Source organism: Wasmannia auropunctata, unplaced genomic scaffold (assembly GCF_000956235.1).
Source record: "Wasmannia auropunctata unplaced genomic scaffold, wasmannia.A_1.0 LD336088.1, whole genome shotgun sequence".
In the NCBI taxonomy this organism is placed as follows: domain Eukaryota; kingdom Metazoa; phylum Arthropoda; class Insecta; order Hymenoptera; family Formicidae; genus Wasmannia; species Wasmannia auropunctata.
Genome location: NW_012026802.1, coordinates 970,383 through 988,460, shown reverse-complemented (window position 1 = coordinate 988,460; position 18,078 = coordinate 970,383). Strand labels below are relative to the sequence as shown.

General features: G+C 40.5%; 3 protein-coding genes across 5 annotated transcripts in view; 2 read left to right on the top strand and 1 right to left on the bottom strand.

Annotated features, from left to right (window-relative positions):
* The window catches only part of LOC105448180, a 14,821-nt gene extending 7,807 nt beyond the window's left edge, over positions 1 to 7,014 (top strand). Inside the window, exons 1-4 of one of the 2 annotated variants that reach the window (XM_011686610.1) lie at positions 534 to 619; positions 1,117 to 1,383; positions 1,947 to 2,216; positions 2,507 to 7,014. In XM_011686610.1, the coding sequence (XP_011684912.1) occupies positions 1,174 to 1,383; positions 1,947 to 2,216; positions 2,507 to 2,635 (609 nt within the window). In that variant the 5' untranslated portion in view covers positions 534 to 619; positions 1,117 to 1,173 and the 3' untranslated portion in view covers positions 2,636 to 7,014. Of the gene's footprint in view, positions 1 to 533; positions 620 to 1,116; positions 1,384 to 1,946; positions 2,217 to 2,506 lie in introns of those variants that run through there. The other variant, XM_011686609.1, reaches the window with a different exon arrangement.
* LOC105448179 overlaps positions 1 to 18,078 on the bottom strand; it is a 76,428-nt gene that overhangs the window by 56,485 nt on the left and 1,865 nt on the right. The gene's annotated exons all lie outside the window — the stretch shown is intronic.
* Positions 8,327 to 18,078, top strand: part of LOC105448181 (breast cancer anti-estrogen resistance protein 3-like) — a 10,626-nt gene continuing 874 nt past the window's right edge. Inside the window, exons 1-6 of one of the 2 annotated variants that reach the window (XM_011686613.1) lie at positions 8,327 to 8,577; positions 11,826 to 12,048; positions 14,396 to 14,510; positions 15,685 to 15,924; positions 16,239 to 17,388; positions 17,601 to 17,903. In XM_011686613.1, coding sequence (XP_011684915.1) covers positions 8,535 to 8,577; positions 11,826 to 12,048; positions 14,396 to 14,510; positions 15,685 to 15,924; positions 16,239 to 17,388; positions 17,601 to 17,903 — 2,074 coding nt within the window. In that variant the 5' untranslated portion in view covers positions 8,327 to 8,534. Of the gene's footprint in view, positions 8,578 to 10,257; positions 11,294 to 11,825; positions 12,049 to 14,395; positions 14,511 to 15,684; positions 15,925 to 16,238; positions 17,389 to 17,600; positions 17,904 to 18,078 lie in introns of those variants that run through there. The other variant, XM_011686612.1, reaches the window with a different exon arrangement.

Sequence of the window (18,078 nt, the reverse complement as noted above, 5' to 3'; positions counted from 1 at the left end):
CTGATATAACTTATTTAAAATAACAAATATGAAATAGATTCCAAAAACATGACTTATTTAAAATAAAAAATATAAAATAAAATCTAACGCGTTTCGAAGATTTGGGCCTGATTATGTATGCCATATCTGGTACTGATGTGGCATACATGATCAGGCCCAAATCTTCGAAACGCGTTACATCCCTTATCAGTGCCGGATTTGGATAGCCGAATCAGGGCCGAACGTTAAATACGGCATACCTGATTTGGCCCTGATTTCTACCAGACCAAATTTCTACTCGGGTATAGACTGATAAAGTGCTAACGTGCGCATGCGAACCATATTAATACCAATGTTTTAATAATAATTTAGAAAGCTGATCTTATATATATATTTTATTTGAGACAGAGACCTAACGGCGACGGCAAATATTATTTTCGCGCGCCGCATCGAATCGAAAATGATAATATCAAGCGGCACAACGTGCCAGAATCATCGTTCGGGCTCGTCCTCGATTCCACCGACCTCTCCTTTCCGGAAGGAGCTTAAGGGCGGGGTAAGCTTCGCGTCTGTAAAGTCGGCCGCAAATGCACCAAGTCGAGTGGCGGCGGTACGTCGACCGCCAATATCCGCAAACTCGGTCAGTAGGTCAACGACAGATGCATCCGGCGCAGTTGCGTGATCTCGCGGGTATAGAGTAAAGTTCTCGTTCTGAGCCGAGTCACCTATTTCGAACCAAAAAATTTCAAGTTTGACGTAAAAAGAAGAAATTTTTATTTTCGTCCGTCTTACATCCGGTCCACATTCATCTCCAGTTTTTAAATTTTCGCTTCTTATCGGATCTCACGTCCCTGCTTGAATTATTATTAAATCCTTTTTTCCTCGTAAAAGTCCATACATTTTTCACCTCCTTCTTTCTAAAGAATGTATTTTTTACTTAAATTCTCATATTAAATACTCAGAATTGCGCAGCTGTTATTTCAAAAGTTGGCTCGCTCGAAATGTAGGACGAATATTTCACTTTATATCCGCGCGAATCCTCGGATACGCCCATTACTAGCAAAGTGGCTTCTCGATATAAAAACTCATCTCGCGATTGATTCGCAAATGAAAACACGATCTCCGTCCTTTCCGTAGGCCACGAGAACGAAGAAATTCGTCAAGCTGGCGCCGTTCAAGCTCCGTTTTTCGAAGATGCTGAAATCGCGCAGTTCCGGCGATAGTCGCAGCAACAGCGTGGAATCCGAGGAACAGCAACGGCAAATTAATCAGTCGTTGCCGTCGGGTACAGACGAGTTTGCGGATGCACCCCAGGTGGAAACGGACAAGAATTGTTTGTCGGTTAAAAATGAGCAGGCGATCCCCAGCTCGCCTCCGCCCTCGTACGAGCACGTTCTCGAAGAGGTGAGTGCGCCATACCTCGGATGAAGATACATACATAATTGATACATTTTCGAATTATGAATTATGTGTCGTATGGGTGACGCAAAAATATGATCGACGTTCTGAATCGCGTCAACCGAGAACTGTTTGCGCAGCTCGCGTATTCAATTCCAAGAATTACGCGTAACAGGGCACTCGATTAATTCTACACCGAGAGCTGGTTATCGTGGAACGCGAAATATGCGGCCCGAAGCCCAATCGTTCTGAGGACGATATCTACGACAGCTCGCTGATGGAAAATGCAACGCGCGGGATTAATGGTGCACACGTGGACCGTGTAGTTGTCTGTGATCCGTCGTGTGATAATTCGCGCCACGTTGTCCATACATCGCAACGTATCAAACAGTCGCGTCACAATGTAGCGATATCACTCGCCATAGGTTGTGCGCGTTATCAAAACACTCCACGTGCGAAGTGTCACTTCGTAATTTCTTAACAATGAAATTCGGCATTCCGAAGTTCAATATTCTCTATCCTTATTTTAATTTGTAATTGTTCTCAATCACAAAAATGTTGTAATCTAGACACGAATGGAGTCATCGGCCATCGCACTACGAGAAGCAAAGGAGGGAGACAAGGAGAAGCAGGTTTCCAGTAACGAAAAGAACACGGCGGTCGCCGAAGCCGGTGATGGGGGTGACGACGGCAGTGGTGGTCCCGGGGGTGGGGACAGGAAAGCAGCCAAGGGACCGAAGATACTTCATAAATCGAGCAAAGAGTTTTACAAGGCGATGGCGAAGCAGTGGGGCATAACTTGCAAAATGAGCGATCACTGTAGATGTTTGGATTGCCAGGTACGTTTGTAAAAAAACACGTCCTCTCGCTATATTCGAGATTAGATTTCAGATAGATTCAAATCTCAAAAATTTGAATTGTACCGATAATAAAACATAGGTACAAACATCAAAATTTTTTTTGTTTTAAAACGAAACTGACAAAAAGAGAAAAATTGAAATTGCAATGATTGATTGAAATAAAAGAATTTTATACTTTGTTTTTTTTCGACTCGACTCGCGATTTTATGTTTGAAATTTCGAACAGTGCAAGCTGCATCACATCATCGTAAAAACGCGTTCTGTCACAGAGCCATTATTTCGACTGCGAGGACGAGCAAGAGAAGGGCGCCTGTGAAGGGAGCGACGGTGGCCTCAGCGCCGGCACGCCGATGTTCATCTCCGAGGTGATGCACGGCACCGCCTGCGCCCTCCTGTAAACCGCCGCGTTCTTCCGGTTTCGCTTCTTCCCTCGACGGGGGAAAAGATGTCTACCTGATTACCACACGCACAAAACGGGAATCGGCGCCTAAAGAACGACGGGGGGGGGGGGGAGCTTCACGCATTTATATTCTGTACAAGAATACGCAATGTCGGTGAGAGAGGCATCTGCGCATATCTCAACGTAAGAGAAAGAATGAAGCTACTACTCACGCGCGCGATGAAATATAAGGGCCTCATACGTTTTCGGCGTACAAAGGTGCGAAATAAATTATTTTGAGATTAGACTACTAAAACTGTGCACACCGCAGAGGGAGAGGGAGAGAGAGAGAGAGAGAGAGCACATCTAAAGACAACCAGAATATAATTGCGCTGCTCTTATGCGAAGAGGAAATACAAGAGACAGATTCTTGATTTTTCTTTGTATAGGAGTTGTCCATTTATCGGACATAAAGTAAGGTAGAAAGAGATACATTTGAACGATACAACAATTTAGAACAATTTGAATATCACGTGTAACTCCAATAAAAGATTTTCAGCATCTTTTTACGCTTTTGAATAAACTCTTTTAAGAACCTAAAGAACACTGAAAATTTTCCGTATATTCAAATTGTATAAATATGGCCTAACATTCAAATGTATCCTCGTTTCTCTTACAGACTTATTTTCTCAGCATTCGATGTAATATGTGTCGTACTACATTGCAAAGAGCCGTGTTGACTGGCGCAATATTTGCAAAGTCATTTTGCAACAACTTTGCGACGCGAGTCGATTATCCTTATCGTGACCGGCGCTTAAAAGACTAAATAACGTAGAGAATCGTTGAACGTGCGCTTTATTACTGTCAATTGCATTGCACTCGTTCCAATTGGAATTTTACGATAGAGTGACAGAGTTACATGAAGAAACGGATAAAATGCCTGATTTTGATTATTCAACTTTCATTTTCAACCTCATTTATTCGAAACACAAATTGATTACAAGATTTTCTCATTAATTTTTACAATATATTAATATTTCTCTTTTGAATTTAAAATATGAAGAAATAGAATGATATTTAAATTCTTAGCTTCATTTATCTACTGGCATTTGCTTTAACATATTATATGAAGAAAGAGAAAATCCATACCAGAGTATGAAAAATCTAATAAAATCCGCGTATATGCGCGCAGAGAATCAGTGTTATTCCATTATTCACATTATTGGATGGGACGCGGGCTTTACATACTCTTCCGTAAAAATTCGAACAACAAAGATCGTCTTGAAATCCTTGAAAGCCGATCCACGTATTCAAAATACATCCGTATTTGCGAGAATCCATTATCCTCGTTGCGTCCAACATAACAGTAATTACATTTACAATTGTGAATGAGTATGAATTATTTCATGTGAACGTTAAACTTGCATCGAAGATGACAGGAAAACCGAAACCGTATACAATTTGTAACAATCGGCCTATTTCCAATCAGCCGTTTTCCAACGTGAAATTACTTGTCCATTGCAGCGATGGATCTTTCGAGCTTATACATTTTGAACTTTGTAATTTCATTGCAAGGTATTTTTGGTATTATGTACTAGTGCGTCGTACATATCAAGATTCTAACTTGTACTATGCGAATGCGCCGACTAGTCGTCAAATTTAGATCATTATCAGATAGAACAAGACTCTTTTTCGTATTATTTACGCGTGTAAAAAGAAAATAATGAATAAGTACTCGCGCGCAAAAAGGACTCCAATCCTTCGTAAAGTTCTTCTAAAAGGAACGAGTGTCGAGAAGCGCAAAGGTCCCCCAGTTTTCTATCGGGGAGAAGAGTAGATATAAATAACTAACGATGTTAAGAGTAGTGATTTTCCGTGAAGATACGTTCGAAGAAATCGAAACTCATGAAACACATGAAAGTATTTTAGATGAGATCGTCGAAACCCGCCAACACGGCGACGTTCTAATCACGGGCCCTTGGAGGGCTTTGGTAGTGAAAACAGCGAACCAGAGAGAAGAATTCCAGCGAAACATAATACAGTACCTGCCTACACTTGTTTTTACGAGAATCATTTCTTTTATATCTCGCAGCGCGGAAAGGAGACAACTGTAAGCAGACTACACGATGTATTGCCGTACTTCCTTTTATACAGAATGTCCCCGAAAATACTTATACTTCGACCGCAATTTCCTCTAAGATATTCAAGCGTAAAATCATGAGAAGTCTTCTAAGGAGATCCCGTTATCTTTTCGAGATTAAAAAAATAAATAAATAAATCGCTTGTATTTAAATTTTTAGTTCTATTATCTAGCAATGTTGTACATATTGTGATTGTTTATTCTTTACAGTTGATTTGAAAAAAAATTAATTAGTTGTGAAGGAAATTACGAAATGTTGGGATATCTAAAAAGACCCCACAAAAGTATTTAAAAAATTAATAATATGTTATCCCATTTCTTTTTAATTTTTAATATTTTTTATTGAATTTCAATTTTTTATTTTTATTCTTTTTTGTAAGATGTTCCCTAACAAAATGCAGTACCCCGCTCTATTTAAATTATATTCTAACTCGTCGTCTTTGACTTTTTTGTTCAATCTACTTGAATTTCTTTTCTTATTTATCTCCTTTGTCTCAGAAAATAAATACCATTATCCTGTTTGAGATGTTGCTCGCCCCGTATATGGCTTTGAATCCTAATTGCTCGAATCTATATGATTTTGTATGATCGGGCTTTGCGGGTCATCTTTTCTCTTAATGCCAAATAATCGCACATTTCACAGCTGAAATGTGAATTTCGGCTCTTCTGATATAAATCATCCCTTTATTTACGCCTGAATTAGTTTTTTCCTCGTCAGTATGATCCGTTGTACATACTTTTACGAGAATATGCTCGTCCTAGGAACAAAAATTTTTACGCGAATTATGTTTGCGTGAATTATTTTTCTAGTACAGACGCGGATGTTTTTCTGATGAGCCATTTCTTCATTTAGGAAATTGAAACGCGAGCGTCACCGGACATTCGTACATATTCGCACATTGTGCGTCTGCTCGTTTGTAGTATAGTATACGTATCTCTTGTATGTCTGTGGTGTCTGTATGAGACAGAGACAAATTAGAAAATAATAACTGAAGAATATCTGTGCGATCTCTGGAACGCAAAGAGAATATTAACGGATCGATTAGATCGCGAGGAAGGACGGCGAAGTGACTGGTTAGCGTTACGATCGGTGCTTCCGATTAGCCTTATTATCGAACAAAATTACTCGCATTGTCGTGCGAAATACGTTGTAGTTTTATCGAGTCGCTAATTACTCCTTTAATTTTAACATGTTATCGTTTATCTTATACATGTATTCTGAAGGTATAATAAATGAAGAAGCGGCACGATAATTTGAAGCACTAAGAATGACGAACTACGAGAAAGTGTAAATAAATTTTTTTAAAATTTTATTTACGAAACTATTAGTCGGACCACTTCGGAATTTATTTTTATTTAGCAAGAACTTTTGCGAATAGATTATATCGATCTCCCATTTAATTTCCAGCATAAACGATTTGGCAATGCTAAGTCGCATGTTGATTTATAAGTGTCACTTATATCCTTGTTTCATTCTCAGTATTTCATCTGCCTGTAAATATCTCGAAGTGTCAGACAGCGAATCAGCCTGAGATAAATGTTTATGTAATCGCTGATATTCAACCACGCGATAGGCATCGCTCGTAAATCGTAAATGAGTCTAGTTGGAGGAAGCGCATCCTTTGCGTATCGGACCATAAACTCTATAAATTCGTACTGACAATTGAATTCAGTTACGATAAACCGGTATACCATTAGCCTACAGGAAAATATGTCAACGATCGACATCGTATGTTAGAATAGATCCGTCAATTAGCTATATTTTTCAAACAGATCTCCAGAAACAGTCGGAGAGAATGAGCAAAGAAAGGGGAAGCGGCAAGAGTCGACTAAAATGTCAATTTGTTTGTAGCGGATCGTGCAATTTTTTCAGCAAACGCATTTCTCATTCAGGGGAATACGTCACGAATTGGGGAACCGTTTCTCGCATTAAATCGGTGCTTCGCAGCCTAAATAAAAAAAAAACGACATTGTAAGATCTAGTCGACGTGTGTATACAAAATAACTATTCTGTGTATGTATGGTATAGAGAAACATGTGTAATACGGCAGAAATTGTTGTATAGAAAATATTGACTGTAAAACTCGATGTATTCTAACAAACAGCACTAATAAAACAAGGCCTAAGCGGTACGCGGTGTCTTGTGTTGCGTTATTTCCAGGGGATTAATTTCGATGAGTCGCAAGACTCATCGAAAGCCACATCGCCTGTCGATGCGCAATTCCTCGACACCGTGTACGTTCGGCAATCAAAATACAGGAGTTCGAGAATATTTTCCATTTTAAACAAATTAATTTTTTTAATTTAAACACAATCGTTGCTCGCAGTAAATATAACAAAATATTAATCTCTGATATCAAAAGAAACGCGATAATTCGCGCGTCGTTGATCTTTCCATTCTGCGACCTTATGTTTAATTGACTCTATCATTCTCTATTTATAAACTTCACAAGTAAGGAACGTGACAGCGAGTAAAGTGATGTGAATTCGGCGAGGGATCCACACGCATGTCCGGGAGCCAAAATGTCCAACAGGTGGTTCGCAGACCATAACTCTTTGCTTATTGCATTTCCTTGCGAAATCTACTGACTCGGCGCAAAAAAAGGAAACCGCGGATTAATGCGAAGAGTCGCATTTAGCTGGAACGAGTCCGGGTTTCCGATGACATCACGGCCAGTTGACTCCTCGGGAAGAATTACGTTGCCTTGCATCCGTGACGGACACTTGTGCACGTATTTTTATCTGTCTCTCTTTCTCTTTCCCCTTCTTTTCCTCTACAGTCATCGGAATTCTTCATTCTCGCTTTCTCGCAAATCTTTAGGTTCATTTTGTCCACTGAGAATTTTCTATTGAAAACGTCCTTTAGAAATGTTCTTTTCTTATCTTTATTTTACATCTCTTGTTATGTATCTCTACACTTAAGATTCTGAGCAAATTATTCCCATAGTATTCAAGCATTAAACAACGTTTCCAGAAAAATGTGGAATATCGATAGGAATATCAACAGATGAATGCAAATGTGCATTATAATCGAATCAAATTTAACAATAGCGAGATTCAAAAAGCGACACGCTTAAGTTCAAATAATTACAGAATAAATACATGTGGTGGATAGATTTAATTCCTTTTGCAAAATCATTTAATGCGTCTCGTTCAAAAATCATTTCAAATTCGGAATGCAATGTTGCAATATTCCATATTTAAAAAAAGACCAAAGAATATATCTTTTGGACTTTCGCGTTATTCGACTCCGACCAGAACGTTCAAGAATGTAAAGGCTTGAGTATCAGTCGAAGGCCATCATACGTTACGTCTGGCGACAGTATCGTTTGTTAACGGCTGTCGCCTCTGCCATTTGCTTTAGTCTTTCCTTCCTTCTCTGTCATATAACTAGCTCTCTTTCAAGCCAGTTACATGATATCTCTCTCCGTTTAGCTGTCTCTTTCTTTACCTCTCTCTTTCTCTTTCCCTCGTTCTATCAGCCTCCCCCGCACTCTGCGCCTTTCCTCGCGCTGTCGCTCCTTCTCCTCCTCCTGCGAGCACTCGCGTATCGGTAGGTCGGTCGGTCTGGTCCCTTCTTTCTAGTATGTTTGCGCTCAGTTAGCTCAGTATCGCATTATGCTACGGTCAGACCGCGTCGCAGGGTGCTGCAACTGTGTCGTGTCAGTGCCGCGCCGTCCAAATTGTTTCGCTTCCCGCAGTGCACCCTCGATTGAATTCACCGGCGGGAATTCCTGCGGCGCGCACGGGCAGCCGCTGGCATGCGACTGGCGGGAAAATGGGAAAGACCGCCAGCAAACTGAAGTCGCGAAGAAGTCAAAGTCAGTGCGAATTTTCCTACGCTACTCGTCACATAGTACCATGTCTGGTTTCCCATTTTTCGTATTCGTCGTTCATTTCTTCGAGTTCGAATTCAAATTCCCCGCCCCTTCGATATAAGAAATACATATCAACGGGCGGTGAATTCGTGATATCCCGCAAAGATTCTCGCTTGTGCACAACGAGGTGCGTATTTGCGATAAGACGACAAAATAGACGAAGCGAAAGCGACTATTCGAATTCCAACAATACTCTTCCAAATGTTATGTATGTTATATAAATGCTATATCGCTGAATTATTATTAAATATTGTATAATGAATTTGATAAATATGAAAATGATTAATACGTCGCGTTTGTATGTGCTACCGAGTTTCATGTGTCACTGGCAAGAGAAAGGTGATAGTGTGCACTTATCGGCACGCACGGATCGCGTTGCGGGGACACGTGTGAGCTCAGCTTATAATCCCCCCCGTTACCCGAACCTCGCATGACGTTACGATTGTCGAGGAAAACGGAAAACCACGTTCGTAAAGCGCTTGTAAACGTTACGTAAATCCGACAGGCGGTGACGCGCTCGAAAGAAGGAATATCGGTCAGCGCCGCTGATATTCGACACGTGTGATCGCATAAAAGCCAACCGTCAGGCTGATTACCGCGTAAGCGATTGCGTCGTTCTCGCAATAGCCGGAAATGAATTACGGGCGATTAATCAGCTGTACTTCAATTAATCATCGAACGAGAGTTTAACGAGAGATGAATATGAAAATTTCGATACGTTTATTATGGTCGAATGACGCCTACGACTCGTTTGCGGTGCGTATAACGTTCCGAATTGAAGTGGTTTCGACTATCATCCGGAATCGAAACTAATCCGAATAGAATCTGATGTCTATCAGGATGATTGATTGATCGTGTCATAAATGTTTTCCAGTTCAAACGGATAAAAGAAAAAAAAGCGGAGACCGATAAAAAGAATTAACGCAGAATTGTTTTCATAATTTGCGCACTTGGAATCCACATACGATAAACCTACAACTGATCGCGCATCATATTCGCAAGTGATGTCGCAAGACCGCGCGGTGAAAGTAGAACTTTTCGCTCTGTCCGAACGAACGCGACGTGTAATTTACACGCCGTTACATAAATCGCAATTCTATCGCTATCATTATTTTGAAAACCTGCATGAGAAGAACGTCGCGTTTCCCGCAGCGTTGAAAGTCTCGATAAACAGCTCGTTTCGGTTGTCTTTCTCTACGTATGAACGCGACTCGATTGAAATTCCGCTTGCGCGGTACACGTGCGTAATTACATGACGAAGGAAACGGGGACCTTCTGGGCACAGGTTACATTCACGTAAAGGTACTGTTTGATGAAAGTAAACGTTGACGTTTAAAAATATACGTACGGTATACTCACATTCTCATGATGGCGTTTTTTATTTAAAGTCGACTTTTTAACAGAAATATTATTTTCCTACCATTTTCTGGTTTTTAATAAATATTTTCACCATTAGTCATCAATCTATTAAACCATAATCTAGTTAAAATTAAACGAACAGATTTATGTATCGGTCTATTTTCGAAAAAATTTTTTTATAACATAAAAACTTAAATATACATTCAATATCTTTTTTAAGAAAAATAGCAAATCAAAAAATTTGTAAAGATTTATTAAATATTTTGTTATAATATTCTGAAAAGTCTATTTAGTTGTTTTAAGAAAAATAAACTTTATTATCACAAAACTTTATTTTCCAAAAGAACGAACATCTGTTTCTCTCAGTGGAATAATTTCTAAGTAATTCAAATGTGAGAGGTAAAGAGACGAACAGATTGTGAATCCGCTTATCAAGCGGGTTCTGCATCAAGCGGTAAAATATTTAACTTGGTTTATCTCTACAACCGTCTGCGCTACCGTGTATGATGACGTGTAGTACAGTCTGCAAAATTATATATTTTTATTTTTTTTTATTAAATTATGAAACAATCTTTTCTGTATATCTATATTTGCGACTGATGAATTCTGTCCATTATTCCTATTTTTAATTTATTTTTAGTTCTTTCGTATAGCATTGTTGCGTTAAAAACTATAGCTTGTTACAAAATTAAGTCCGAAATTCATTCGATTTTAAGGTCACAATTATTATAATAATTCCATAACAAAAATCGAGAATAACTTCGTGGTGACGAAAATTGTGCCTAGAACTGTCCCTCACTTTGGCGCCTCTTTAAACATCGCATAGATATCCCCGGTAAACAGGGACGTTATCATCATCGTCAGGTATTATGTTCGCGAGGGATACGAGCAAGAGATACGCAGAAAGAACGAGATATATATACTATATATCTATAGGTATATATAGACAAAAAGAGCGGAACAAGCAGGTAGACGCAGCGTGTGCAAAGGTGAGAAAGAGGTAGAGAAGTGGATAACGGGTACGGGAGAAAGAGAGAGGCGAACGACTTTACAAACCTGCATTCCTCTACTCCGCTTTTTCAAACGTGTACAAGCCGCTGCATCGAGAGAGACCGGCCACTACTCGCAGTGCATTCAAGTTCGACGCGAGCAGTTTACGTGCGCACGCATAATGCAGCTCGGACGAGCTCAATGAAATTGCGATCATCTTCCATCCGTCGTGCGAAATCGTACAACGCGAATGTGAACACGACATCGCCAGAAATGGAATCCGTAAAACTAGAAGACGGCGCGAGTATACGTGAGTGCACGCCGGAACACATGTAATCTTCATTTTCACGTGTCACGCCAGCCAAGTAAAGATTTATAGCAGTGCGCGAATGTAAATGTCAGCCGCGGAACGTTTTATCTACCGTAAAATTATACATTGAACGCGATTTGTATATATCAGATTGTGTACACAGCGATCGCAAATCAAAATATATCAATCTCGAGACGAAGATCGTAACAAAATGAAATGACATACTAATTAATATAAGAGAAATTGAAGAATATATATATATATATATATTAACACGCGAGCAAATATGCACCTCGTTCTAAATCGCTTTGATACTGCTTTCTCCTAATGATACTAATCAGCGTGTCGAGAGCGTATTTATCGGCGCCATTGGTGTCCGATTGAATCGCGTTTTATTACTCACTCGAATTTACGACAGTTCTAAATTTTATCACACTTTTTCACACCTACATCTACGTTGTATACGTCTGTCGATTGAATTCGAGAGGGACGATAACACTTTTACGCGTAAATTTCTTTGCGGTACATTCAGGTATAGCATGGAGCTTTCGATTCCCATCTATGGGTACTCTGCAGAACCTAGGTACCAACAGCCGACGGCGCAAACGGAATGGCCTCGCTTCGTCGGATTCGTGTAAGGATCTTCGGCAGAAGAGACACACGATACACCTGCAGCCGGAAGTGATCCTTCAGAAGGAACCGTGCTTGATTGTGACTCCGCCGTCACCTGAGGATCTTGTCGAAGATAACTCGAGGTTTGTGTAAAACATTTCATTATTATATATGTGTACGACTCAGGTATTTTGAAAGCATCTAAAATAGCAGACATATCAAAGGGATGACGTGACCAACACCGAAAAATTATGGCCAATTTTAATTTTTTTAAAGCTCATATAATTACGTTCTGGATTATTAAATTTTGCCTACTTTTTTTTATCTGTTTGGTGGGTCGTATAAAAGGATTAAGGAATTAAAAACGTGGTTAGCATGCGAGACGAAAGCCGCGGGAACGAGAAATGAAGAATAAATGAAGGTGAATAAGGGATTAGGGATAACCGTGCGAGGGACACGGGTTTTTTTTTGCTAAAGTCGAGGGCCCAAAGTTATAGCTTTTATGAATTAGCCTCCTTTGAGGGTACATCGAGATACCAGTACAGGAATATAATGGACCCGACGACTCTCGAACCGGTTTCTCTCCGATCTCTACCTTCAGAATGACGCACCCCGTTCCCGTATATACGATCGGCTAACACAAATGCGGGAATTCCGTAACAGGAAAATAAAACCGGGAAACTATATAACCGAGCCACCTGTCATCGAGAAATGCGTCTCGACTCCTCGAGTATCATCGTGACTCGTTGGAGAGAAAAATGCGCGCGTCACTCCAAGCGTTACGCTATGATTGACGGATCAAAGAAACCTATCAATCATTCTCAAAACGTTCTCTCGCGATTAATCCTGGCAATCCGTACAGGAGTGCAACCCCCACGTTTCCGTGTAAAAACTTAAAACGATATTGTTCGCGAGACAGATGTGTAGATTTCTCTCGGGTGGCTTTCGAGAAATAAATCCCAATGCAGATGCACGCGCGGCGGTCAGCAGCAGCGTGGCAGCAATCCTCGCGAATATTTCATTTACATGCAACTCTGTGGCGCTGACATTGTAGCCCGCAGGGAGATAAATGATTTTGCAGCCGCTCTTCTTCGAACCAATTTTCGCAACTTACGTAAAACATCATTTCTTTGTTTCTCTTATTATAGTTACGTTTATTTTATGTTAAATTATGTTAATTATGAGATTATATATTAGTCTTATTTATAATTTGTTTCATTTATACAATATAAAATTATATTATCGCGAAGATTGGACACCAATTCTCAATTGTAGCGGAAAAATTTGGAATAAAAATAGCCCTAGTAAGAAATCACACTTTTAAAGTCATTTAAAGTCATTCCTCATACGAGTGAATACAACTTTGGCCCAGTACGTCTCGGTGACGCCTCTTATCGAACGTTTCCGGATGACGCAAGCGCACCTTGGCCGTCGACCCCCTCCGTGTACGCAGCCCCTTGTCCGAGGAGATCAATAACCCCCGCGTATCGACGGAATAACCCGGTTGGAAGCGATAAAGGCAATGCACTTTTGTGCTGTCTTGCGTTAGGCCCTACGATACGAGAAGATAGTAACGTGAGAAGGCATCCATCGTCGACACGCGTGTACTTCGATATCCGTCGTCTGTCAAAGCAACTCGCTTTGACGGACGAGACGAAGGGGCGGGTGTAGAGTTGAAGCGGGTGGAAACGAATGAGGGCGATAACATCGCAGTAGTGTACCATCGGGGTGTAATCAAAGGTGCACAGTAATCGCGGTCGTCGTCATCGGACGAATGTAAAATGTGACCTTAACTTCTTTTTATTTATCTTTATGTGCGAATTAAATAAAGGAGCACATGAAAAAATATATATAAAACCGAATGATTACTATATGAAATATTACTATGAAATATTATATTCTACTCGCGGGGACCAAATAATTGCGCGTTCAAATCGTTCAACAAACGATGACGATTTAATGAAGTTAACAGGCTGTGTATGTTGAGCTACTCTACTACATCAACGAGCAACATCGTTACTTTCTACACGCTCATTACGTCCGCAACAGCGTGGCCGCTCATCGCGCGAGACCAGGCTCCGTCGGATTTAACTCACGGGTTAATCGCCGGCAGCGCGTGTACGGACGGACAAAGAAGTCGACGGGAAGAAAATATTTTCCTTGGCACGCGCAACCAATCCTTTCCTCTGTCTCTCCTATCTCTCGGCTCTTTTCCCCGCGGTCTATTAATACCACTCGATGGTACCCCCGCGGTACCCTGTGAAAATACGATCCTGCTCGAATCGCTGGTCAGGGGGGTGCGTGCGTACGTACGCGCGCGCGCGCGAACGCATTCACTGAACTCGAGAGTCGCGGTCAAACTCTATCCGCCCGTTCGAAGAGCTGCACGGAGCTCTCCTTCTGGACGAAGGGATTTATGAGAGAGAACCTCGCCGGAGGTCGGACCAAGCGCAGAAATGTGAACGACTGAAGATCTCGTTCTGATCGCAGGACGCCGGAAGAAGACAGCGACGCGAGGGTGAATCGCCGCGTATATCCTCCAAGTGAGCGGGAGTCACCCCCGACGAAAACACCCGAAAACAGCAACAACCTGTCTCCGCTGATGGTGAGTATTCGATCGTATATGAACTTTAACGTTGAAAATTAAGGTTTGTCCACTGCTCGACAAGAAATTGATAATGGATTATAATTAAATTTGCTAAGATCCGTATTCGTATAATTATATGGGGATAAATATTCATACGAGGACCGATTTGGCTAGATTTAATTAATTCGAATATCGTATAGAATATCTATCGTTCACTGATTCTCTGAAATCCGGGATTCATCGATTCATATCTTTAGCGAAAATGTTAACATTATCATTTGCGAATTACATAAATTTTCAATTAATTTTGAAATCTCTCTTTTACATGCATCTTATAAGGTTGAAAGAAATGTTGAAATTAAATGAGAAATGAAGTTTTATTCCTTCATTTTTCTTTGAAGCTTAAAGTTTCTGAAAATCTCACTATTTTCGATTGTTTATAATTGAAAAACCGGTTCCCGATATTTTTGTACATAAAAACGTTGAATTGATAAAAAAATTACAAAAAATACATGCTGTACTATAATCCGGAATGTTTTGTATGCTACGTCGCGTCTCTCACACATATTCGCGTAATCGATCAAACACATAATTATAGGTTTAAGTATATTGAAGCGGCAACGCCAGCTTCTTGTCGCGCGATTTATAGGAAGCAATTAAATAGAACGATACACTCAAGTACGAGCAATGATGGGTTGCGTGATAGCCGTGCTACTTGACGCGTTTGTGACGAGTCGCAGACGATCGTCGGCAATGTGACGGGGAGCTCAAGGCTGCTCTTGTTAAGCCAATCTTCGCTGGACCGCAGTCTCTTTCTAACATTGATTACCACAATTGTCTTACGCGGAACGTTCGCGCGATATACTATATGCTGTCTCTTCTCTCTCATTCCGAGATAATTAATCAACAATACAAGAATGTGCCAACATGATATATTCAAATCGTTCATGATAATAATGATTCATCATTTATAGATGATGTTAAAGAGAATTTCATTGATAAAGTCAAGCTTTTGATCAATGTTAATTGAGCCTTTTTTATTCGGTTTAATTCAGACTGCATATCTTTGACGTCTCAATTCCTTTCTTAATATGTTTAACATGAAATATGTAACAAACATAAATTCTTCGAAATTTAATTATAGAAGCGAAATCCAGATAATATTAAAACCGTACTTTTATCGATTTCAAAGGAGCCACCTGAGGAGACTACTCGCAAACTCTTGGAAAGAGAATTGCGGCTTCTTGATCCTCGAGATCTACGATCACACGCCTGGTACCATGGCAGCACGTTGCGTGGTGGTCGAAAAGGTGCGGAGGCGGAAGTACCAAACGACGGAGATTTTTTGGTGCGTGATTGCGCCTCCCAACCCGGCAACTACGTTCTGACCGTACGATGGAAGGGTCAACCGTTACATTTTGTCATCAATCGAGTAAGTTGCCATGATCAAATCAGAAGAAGTTCGTTTTAAAAATCCGAAACGTATAAGAACTATTTTAGCTTATAAAGCAAAATATACTTTTTTGTACATAAAAATAAATTAATTTCTATCACCACTCATATTCATTGTTAAATAGATTGTATATTGATAAAATACGTCAGAAATTTTCCTCTTCTAATACAATTTTCTATTAATAAATGAACATATAATTTATTCAATATTTAAAGTTTAAAATTAAAATATTTAAATTTTAAAATCAATTTAATCTTGTAAAGATTTAAAAATTATATAATTTTTCTTGGTAGGTCGTAATTCAGCCTGACACGGTTTATGAAAGGGCGCAATATCAGTTCGAAGACGAGGCCTTCGATACGGTCGCCGATCTGATAACCTTCTACGTTGGCAGTGGTCGACCGATTAGCCAAGCCAGCGGGGCCCGAATTATCACTCCGAAGCCCAGATCAGTGCCATTGACATGCGTTCCAGGACCTACGAGTAATCAACACTGCTCTAGCCCTTCCTCCACCTCTCTGTCAACCGGTTCACCACCTCGTCTACCTAGAAAACAACAACGCAGCCACTCTCTAACCGCTCAGCATCACGTTCCAGACCAACACATCGCTCGGGACAGCAATCAACAAACGGGACTGCAATTACCTATTCAGTCTAGTACTCTACCACGAATACCACCAATTCAGAACCAACCACCTTCTTGTTCTTTGTCGCTGGGTCGTCAGAAGATCACCCGGGTGATATCAGATCCAGCGTTGCAGCAACAGCAACAGCCACCGAGTCTGAATCTTCAAAATACCATAAACACGGCGCCACCTAAGCCTCCTAGAGTGCCCTACGTGCCGAATCATCAGCATCATCACCATCACCATCATCATCACCACCATCATCATCATCAAAGCTATCAAGCCTCCGGCAGTGATAGTGGAAATGGATCAGGAGACAGTGAGTTTGAGACCAATAATTCTGGCGGCGCCAGCAATCCCTCCTCTTCGGCGCCGATCAAGGGCGTGGTCATACGAAGCCATTATAACACCAGCAACGACGGTATAAATGGCAACAACAACAGCGAATATGAATTATCGGCAGAAGAACAGTTGGTGGTAGCTGCACCATCTCTAGAAATTACCACGGTGCTCGATATCGAGGGTTTTACGACATTGCTATTACCAACCGGCGAACACAGACCTCTGGACCCGACGGCCCTGAGAGGAGTCTCAGGAATGTTATTGGACTCGGCGCCAAGAGTGCTCGCCTCTCATCTCACGAGGCTCGATCTCGAAGTAGCACTTCAACCAGGACCAGGGAACAGAAGCGGATTAAGCGGCATCGAGCTGGCGACTCTTCCTCATGGTAGACAAGCTAGAATGGACCTGATCGAAAGATCCGAATGCTTGAAACTGTTGGTAGCAGTCACTGTGCTAGCTGGCGCCACGGCTATAGGTAAGTTTTATTAATTAGAATTTTTTTTTAGATTTTATTAATTAGTTTTAAAAGTTTTATTAATTAGATTTTTATTTATTTTCGACTTTGATGGATATTTATAAACGTCAGAGACAAAAATATATAAATTTACGCAAGTCTCGAAAGAAAGATTACTTAATTTTTATTGTTTCTTTCTTATTGTTTCTTAATAACGATTATCAATATCGCAGAAAGAGCGGCTACCATCAGCAAATGGATCAAAGTGGCAATTGACACTAAAACCGCGCTCGGCAATCTTTATGGCTTCTGTGGCGTTATGCTCGGCCTATGCTTGCCGCAAATTCAGAGACTAGCCAATACATGGCACTTGTTACGACAAAAACACACGGACGAAGCTTTTAGCTTCGAAGCGAAATTAAGACCTACTCTACGGGCTATGAACGAGTGTACCAATCCGCAGGCGCCTAATACAACGTTACCACATTTGCTACCGATCGCGCTACTTGGCGAACGCGGTCCAGAAGATGTTTTAGGTAATCATATAAAAAATAATTATTTACAAATCAAATAATCAGTAAATAAACAGAAAATATCTTTCTTCGTTTGCACATCCACCTAATTGTTCTAAATTATATATCTATGTTAATATTTTTTATTATTGTGAATTACTGATACTCTTTTTCTTTTTTCATTTACTTATACACGATT